This window comes from Nelumbo nucifera, chromosome 2, assembly GCF_055504915.1.
Source record: "Nelumbo nucifera cultivar China Antique chromosome 2, China Antique-T2T, whole genome shotgun sequence".
Classification (NCBI taxonomy): Eukaryota; Viridiplantae; Streptophyta; class Magnoliopsida; order Proteales; family Nelumbonaceae; genus Nelumbo; species Nelumbo nucifera.
Genome location: NC_142650.1, coordinates 77,622,874 through 77,631,067, shown reverse-complemented (window position 1 = coordinate 77,631,067; position 8,194 = coordinate 77,622,874). Strand labels below are relative to the sequence as shown.

The window sequence follows — 8,194 nt, the reverse complement described above, 5'->3', positions numbered from 1 at the left end:
GCTCCATACCCAAATCCATACCCAGTTTTGACCCAAATCACAAGACAACTTAAGTTGCCATGTGAAAGCTTAACTAATTAGTGAACCCCTGAGCCAATCAACATGGGCTCAGTCTAGGCCATTTACACTTAAATGATCATTGGATTCATCCACCCTATGAAGAATTAAGGATAATGAATTTATGTTGGAGAAAGCCCATCAGGTAATCAGCCCTGTAATGGTCTCTTACACTTAACCTCTTAGCTCATAATGATCGAAACACTACTCGATAAGAATGGACCTCTCCCCTAGTTGCAAGGTGCAGTGTCACGTTGTTTACTTAGATGGATCTCGGGATTAAAACCCTTTGTAAACTTTTTTATAAAATAGTAGAATATAATATATAAAAACATTTTTCAAAACCAAATTTTAAACATAGGTGAAATTCACTACTAGTAGTTTAGGTTTCCATCAGAGAGAATGTAAACCCTAATATTCACTTTGCTTAACAAAGGGGCCAATCCTATCACTATGATCACCCACTTAGGTGAATTCTTAGACTTCCCCAACATACCCAGGTATTTGACCCTTGATGGATCTCATTGGTTGGCATATCAAAGACAGCCTAGTCCAACACCTAGTGCAATACCATAATCAAGTTTATGGTTATGTGTAACTTTCTAGTTTTATTCATCTATCTCCAAGGTCCAGGGCTTAACTGGAAATCATTCTAGGTTCATTACTTCTAATAAACACCCACTAGTTGTGTTTGGGGTCTCACCCTAATAGTTGAGACAACCTACTCCAACTGCTTGGCAATACACCAGTGTCAGCCTTATCAAGATAAACTCCCCAAGTCTATCCAATGGCTGAGAACATTCTAAATTAACACGAGTCTCTTAAATGTCTAGTTTAAGGGCTAATACATAGAAAACACACCAATTTGAACATGAAACAACAATGTACTTTATTCATTTACAAATAAATGTTTATGAACATTAATCTGATTGGAGCTAAGGGCATACACTGTTTAACATGCCTATCATCCTCATGGGTTCTATCGCCACTACCTGGTTCTCAATTGCCATGTCCAAGGGCAAACTCTTCATGTTGGAGAAAATCTTTGGTATCATTTGCACTTTTGACCCAGAGAAGAAGATATGGGGAGGTCCGTTAAATTTACATTGCCCAAAACCATATGTGCTTTGTTCTGGAGAAGAAGACTGAAGTCTTAATCCATTGTTCCCTGTCAAACTATCAGATATTAGTCTTGGTTATAGTATATTGGCAACTCTAAAAATTTCCATCATTACTGTGTCATGTATCTCAAAATACAAGATATAGTCAAACATTGAAAAAGAGAAATGGAGTCCTGGTCAAAGTGGTTTGAATTGGTATTTTAATGTACAAGTTTTCTTCCTTTTTAATTGAAAAGGAGAGGGGGAATCAAAATTCATATGCTGAAGTGCAGTGGGTTTCAACCTAGTCTTCAACACCTTGCTATGGTAGAGAAGAGGAAGGGGAGAAAGAGGGAATAGAAAAGGCCTTCGGACGAGTGAACGATTTTAGTTGGGTGGGTGGGAGAAGTTACCAACAACATCGAAGGCATCAGGGTTTGGGTAGTCAACTATGAGAACTTCGATTATAAGGCGAAGGGGAACATTCTAGGGAAGATGGTCAAGAGGCTAACAAATGAGGACTATTCCTTTCCATCATCAATCAGGATATTGACTATGGAAGAATTCATTTCCAACCTCATCTCTACTTCATAGCTTTTCCCAAATCAACTTGGCTAGATGGACCGACTACGTGCCATGTCCCGTCTTCGACAACCCAACGCATCAGTTTTGTGTAAAGATCAGGTTCTTCGCTTTTCTAGATTTGGATCCTACGGGTTCCTTAAATTTCTTTGACATTTTTTTCTATCTCTAATTAGTAGAGGATATCTTATGCATATTTTCTACACTAGCAAGTGCACTAGCTGCTCAAGTAATAAAGTGATGAATAGAGTATCGTTTCCCACGAGGACTTATGTAGCAACTACTAGTAGTATATCAGCCTACTCTTATCTGATTAGCCGAATTGTAAATCTAATGAAAATCTGAAATCCTAACTACAAAACTATCTCTAAGGAATTGGATCAAACACCTTGCATGCAAGTTGAGAAGACAAGCTAATTAAGCACAGAATTGATTCAGCAATTAGATCTCTAGGTCATTCGATTAGATTATGTTTAGCCTTGGTTTGGTGAAACCCCAAGGCAATGAACAGCCTCTCTCAAGCGCATGTTCATTCTATGCATGAGTGATGATTCTTCTATCTCTAGCAAGAATCTAATCCCCATGTATGCATTAAGATCTAGAAATTCTAGGGCATCATTTCCGATTGAATGATCACCAACCGAATTGTGCAAATTATCTCTAACCTTGCACTCAATTCGGTTCTTGATTAGCAAATTCGAATTTCTATACTCTTTCTCAAGCAATCTAAAAACTCCAAGAAAGAAGAACAGTTTGGCCAAACAAAATTGAGATTGCCTAAATTCTTTCTCAAGCAATTCAGACATTACAAAGATTAAGATCAATTCGGCTAGCAGTTCTAACAATTAAATTTCTAATCAAGAAACATCAAAATTGAATCTAATCCATTCGAATAACCCTAGAGAACTAATTATAGATCTGAAATTACATGAAACATCATTCAATTACAACAAGAAAGATTGAATTAATGGAGAAAATAAACATGAAAGCCCTAGCTAAATTCGATTACCACTTGTGAAGAAATCAAGGAAGAAGACAACCTAGATTGATCTCTTCTAATGGCTTCTTCTCCAAATTCGAAATCAGCTTCTTCTTCTCTTGAATATTCTTGAATCTTCTCCTTTCTTCTCCTCTCTTGCGCCTATCTTTCTCTTCTCCCCAAAAGGAATTCGCCCCAAAAGGTTTTTGACCCCTTTTCCCCTCTTCCTCTTCTCCTTTTATAGCTTTCTCTTTAGCTCCTTTCTCTCATCTAGAAAGTTCTCTCATCTAGAAAGTTTGGTGCCTTTAGCCTCTCCTGAACCTTTTAGAAGTTGCTGCCCCTAGATTCTCTTGTGCTGCAATTTGGGCTGCTCTTGAGCTGCAAATGGGCCTCCTCCTTGCTGGCCCGAATAGGCTCCCTTGGAAGGCTGCGGTTGAGCTCTCTCTTTGGGCTCTCCCAAAGAGTGCTACATGGGCTTTAAGGGCCGAATAGCCCTCCTTTGACCTTTTGGCTGGGCCTTGATCCCAACTGGGCTGTATCACCTTCAATTTGGCCTCCTTTAGCATGATTTTATGCTCTTTTTCCCTAGACTTGTCCCCTTTGACAATTTCCTGAAATCAAGCTCAATTGGGGTAAGAATTCACACAAATCAGCATCAAAACCATGCATAAACACCAGACTTTATATGTAAATTGTGCACACATCAAAACACCCCCACACTTAAGCTTTTGCTTGTCCTCAAGCAAAGACATAACCCATAAACTGGTCATCCCCCCTTATTATTACCATTTATCGGATGAATTTTTGGATGAGAATGTATTGAGTGGTCAGGAAACTTATGTAAGTATTCTAATTCATTCCTATGAACTACCATTCTTATCACATACATAAGACCCAAGGAAGGGGAGAATATGAAATTCTTCATGCTCCAACATTCACTTCCATTCAATATGCAAATCAGCACCTTGGCCTCTTAAATTAACCGTTACTATGAGCTTGGTTTCAAATCTTTCACTACATCTAACTGAGTGTTCAACCACATTTTTGGTGTGAGTGCATTTTATGCTCCATCTCACACGGGGTATTTTCTTCTTTCTTCTTTTTCTTTTGGTGTGAGTGCATTTTATGCTCCATCTCACACGGGGGATTTTCTTATTTTTCTTTTTCTTCTTTCTTCTTTTTCAGTTATTGAACCTCATGCATTAACAGTTCAGATGTGAACTAGCTCAAATGATCATCAATTATTCAATCAAGTGCATTCTACACATGAAGGTAGCTAGGGCCAGTCATGCTGAAAGTCATATTCAGCTCCCTTAACCTCATGAATTGTGATAAGTTTGGATCATTCACAAGAATAAACTTAGACACTTACCTTGATTTCTCTTGAGTCAATGTATTCCCTCTAAGAATTCACCTAATAAACAGCAATAATTTAGGGGGAATTTCAGTCTATTCGGCCTGTCCATGCATGTTGTATGTGTTGGGATGAGTGAGGTGCATGGCTACAGCCTAATTCCCCCACTTAAGATGAACATTGTCCTCAATGTTCCTAGTGTTAGGGAGTGAAAATGAATCCAGCAATGAGGGTAAGGGCATGAAGAGCAATATCAAGTAAGGAGAGGGGTTGACAGGACTTCCTTGAAGATCATTCTGAATTTTACAATAGCTCCTTTGATGGGAAGCCCCTAGCTGCGAAAAATCACATAAAACTAGAGAGAGAACAGTAGCCTACCAATTTAACATCCTAACTAAGAAAAAAAAACTAAACTCAAATGCTAAGAATAAGAAAAGCAAAAAACAAACAAGAAAGTTTATGACAGCTCATCCAAAACTCGACAGTCTAGTGAAATCACCGGTCATCTAAGGATAAAGTGGATGGAGTAGGCAACATTCCTCCCACTATATATGGCTTGAGGTGCTGACCATTCACCTTAAATGTGCCCTGTGCCGGGTGGGTGACCTCTATGGGTCCATAGTGGAAAACTTGTGTGATGGTGAAAGGTCCAGACCATCTCAATTTCAGCTTGCCCGGGAACAACAGGAGACGGGAATTATACAACACTTGCTGGCCCACATGGAAATCATGTCTCAACAAGTTCCTATCATGCCATCTTTTAGTTCTCTCCTTGTAAACCTTGGCATTCTCATAGGCAGCAAGTCTGAATTCATCCAACTCATTCAACTGCAGCCACCTCTCTACTCCTGTGGCCTATGAATCAAAATTCAAGAATTTTAGTGCCCAATATGCCTTATGTTCCAATTCAACTGGTAAATGACATGCTTTTCCAAAAACTAACCTGTCGGGAGACATGTCGATGGTGTTTTATATGCAGTTCTGTATGCCCATAATGCATCATCTAATCTAATTGCCCAGTCTTTCCTAGCAGAGTCTACAGTCTTCTCCATAATTCTCTTGAGCTCCCTATTAGCTAATTCTACTTGGCCACTGGTTTGAGGGTGATATGGGGTAGCTAATTTGTGTCTAACACCGTATTTTTGCATCAGCTCCCTATTTTTGCATCTCCAAATCGGGTGAATAGCTTTTTCAGGAAATGTACTACCCTCCTAGAGTCATTTGTGGATAAATCCGTGGCTTCCACCCATTTAGATACATAATCAACTGCCACTAGGATGTACATATTGCCAAAAGAATTCGGGAAGGGTCCCATGAAGTCTATACCCCAAACATCAAAAATTTCACAAATCAGAATATTAGTGAGGGGCATTTTGTTCTACCGGGAAATGTTACATGCTCTCTGACATTGATCACATGCGGACACATGTCTATGAGCATCCTTGAACAAGGTAGGCCAATAGAAACCGGATTGCAAAACCTTGGCTGTAGTGCGGTTGGCTCCGAAGTGGCCTCCCGCTTCTCTATCATGGCAGTACTGGAGCACCAACTCCATCTCCTCCTCAGGGACACACCTCCTTATGATCTGATCTACACATAGCTTGTACAAAAAGGGATCCTCCCACAAATAATATTTGACATCAGAGAAGAATTTCTTCTTCTGCTGATATGAAAGATGAGGAGGGATAACATGTGTAGCAAGGTAATTTGCAAAATCAGCATACCAAGGTGATGAATTTATCTAAATGGAGTAGAGTTGTTCATCCGGAAACTCCTCTTGGATGTTGTTGATTGTCTTTTCCTCTAAATCCGCATTATCTAACTGGGAAAGATGATCAGCAGCTAGGTTCTCGGTGCCCCTCTTGTCACGGATCTCAACATCAAATTCTTGCAACAAGAGGATCCACCTAATCAGCCTCGGTTTTGCATCCTTCTTGGCGAGTAGGTGCCTTAATGCCGAGTGATCTGTATACACAATAACTTTGGACAAAATCAGATATGAACGAAACTTATCAAAAGCAAGGATTACCACTTGTAGTTCCTTTTCGGTTGTGGTGTAATTCTGTTGAGCACCATTCAAAGTTCTGCTAGCATAGTAGATTGGCTGAAAGTGTTTGTTCAATCTTTGTCCTAATACAGCTCCTACGGCTGAATCACTCGCATCACACATCAGCTCAAATGGAAGTGTGCAATCCAGTGCTATCATAATGGGTGCATTGATCAGTTTGTCCTTTAGGATGTAGAATGCTTGTAGACATTCAGTTGTGAACTCAAAGGCCACCTCCTTCTGAAGCAAAGTGGACAATGGCTTAGCTATCTTGGAGATGTCCTTGATAAATCTTCTGTAAAACCCGACATGTCCCAAGAAGCTTCTCACAGCTCAGACTGATGTTGGTGGTGGCAATTTCTCAATTGTCTCCACCTTGGCTCTGTCAACCTCAATACCTCTCTGTGAAATCTTGTGCCCAAGCACGATGCCTTCTTGCACCATGAAATGGCACTTCTCCCAATTCAGCACTAGATGTGACTCCTTGCACCGCCTAAAAACCTTCTCCAAATTGTTTAAACATGCACCAAATGAAGAGCCAAAGACTGAAAAATCATCCATAAAAACCTCCATGAACTTTTCAACCATATCAGAAAAGATTGACATCATACACCGCTGAAAAGTTGCTGGAGCATTACACAATCCAAATGACATTCTTCTATAGGCAAAGGTACCGTAAGGGCAAGTGAAGGTGATCTTCTCTTGGTCTTCTGGTGCAATTGGAATCGAATTGTAACTTGAATACCCATCCAAGAAATAGTAGTACTCATGCCTGGCCAGGCTCTCTAACATTTAGTTAATAAACGGGAGAGGGAAGTGATCCTTGCGTCTGGCTTCATTCAACTTTCTGTAGTCAATGCATACTCTCCACCCGGTGACAATTTTAGTCAGGATGAGTTCATTTCATTCATTCGGAACAACGGTCATGCCACCTTTCTTCGGTACTACTTATACGGGGCTCACCCATGAACTGTCAGAGATAGGATAAATAATCCCAGCATCTAGGAGCTTAATGATTTCAGCCTTCACCACCTCTTTCATGTTTGGGTTCAGGCATCTTTGGGGCTGAACTGAGGGCTTGCTGCCATCTTCCATCAGAATTCTATGCGTGAATACCGATGGGTTGATGCCCTTGATGTCGGCTACCTTCCAAGCCAATGTTGTCTTGTGTTCCCGTAACACTCTCAACAGTTTTTCTTTTTGCAAAGGGCTCAATGCTGCTGATATGATTACCGGTAGATCTGATGATGCCTCTAAGAAAGCATACTCCAAATGTTGTGAAAGTTGCTTCAGCTCAAGGGTGGGAGGTTCTTGGGTTGAAAGCTTGCTTGTTGGTATTGGCAATCCGTCCAAGCTCTCCAACTTGAGAAATCCCTTCCCTTGAAATTGTGGATTGGCATTCAGGTATGCTATCATGCTTTGAATCTCCTCATTTTCATCTCTTGTAGCTCCTCCCTCTTGTATGCAAAGGTTAAGGGGGTCGGCCAACCAACTAACATGAAAGCAATCTTCAACCGCATAGTCAATAACATCAACCATGTAACAAGAATCATCACTAGAAGATGCATGTTTCATGGCATTAGACATTTTAAAAATTATTTCCTCATCTTGAATCCTAAGGCTGAGTTGCCCTTGTTGGACATCAATCATTGCTTTCCCCGTAGCTAGGAAAGGTCTTCCTAGGATAAGAGGAACATCAACATCCTCTTGCATGTCTAATACAATGAAATCAACTGGAAAGATGAATTTATCTACTTTGGCAAGCACATCTTCTATGATTCCCCTTGGATGTTTTATGGATCTATCAACTAGCTGCAATGCAACTCTAGTGGGTTGGGTATTCCCAACCCCAATTTCTTGAAAACCGAATATGGCATCAAGTTTATGCTAGCTCCTAAATCACATAATGCCTTTTCAATTTTTAAACTGCCTATCGTGCATGGGATAGTGAAACTCCCTAGATCTTTAAGCTTCTGGGGAAGCTTGTTGAGAAGGATTTCCAAGTATTCTTCATTGAGAGCAACTGTAACCACTTCACCCAATCTCCTTTTGTTTGCCAACATCTCCTTCAAGAA

The 8,194-nt window shown here is 40.2% G+C and overlaps 1 protein-coding gene across 1 annotated transcript; it reads right to left on the bottom strand.

The window, feature by feature from the left end:
• Positions 1 to 4,567: 4,567 nt before the first annotated feature.
• Positions 4,568 to 5,124, bottom strand: LOC104589508 (uncharacterized). The gene is made up of 2 exons (XM_010247857.1): positions 5,016 to 5,124; positions 4,568 to 4,920 (listed from the first exon to the last, which is right to left on the bottom strand). The coding sequence occupies exons 1-2, from the start codon at positions 5,122 to 5,124 to the stop codon at positions 4,568 to 4,570; spliced, it is 462 nt and encodes a 153-aa protein (XP_010246159.1).
• Positions 5,125 to 8,194: the final 3,070 nt, after the last annotated feature.

What these genes read in the sequence shown, in the direction of transcription:
- LOC104589508 (XM_010247857.1), bottom strand. Translation starts at nt 5,124, where the DNA reads ATGGAGAAGACTGTAGACTCTGCTAGGAAAGACTGGGCAATTAGATTA. An exon ending in ATCGACATGTCTCCCGACAG is followed by an intron (nt 4,921 to 5,015) that starts GTTAGTTTTTGG and finishes CATAGGCCACAG; the next exon opens with GAGTAGAGAGGTGGCTGCAG.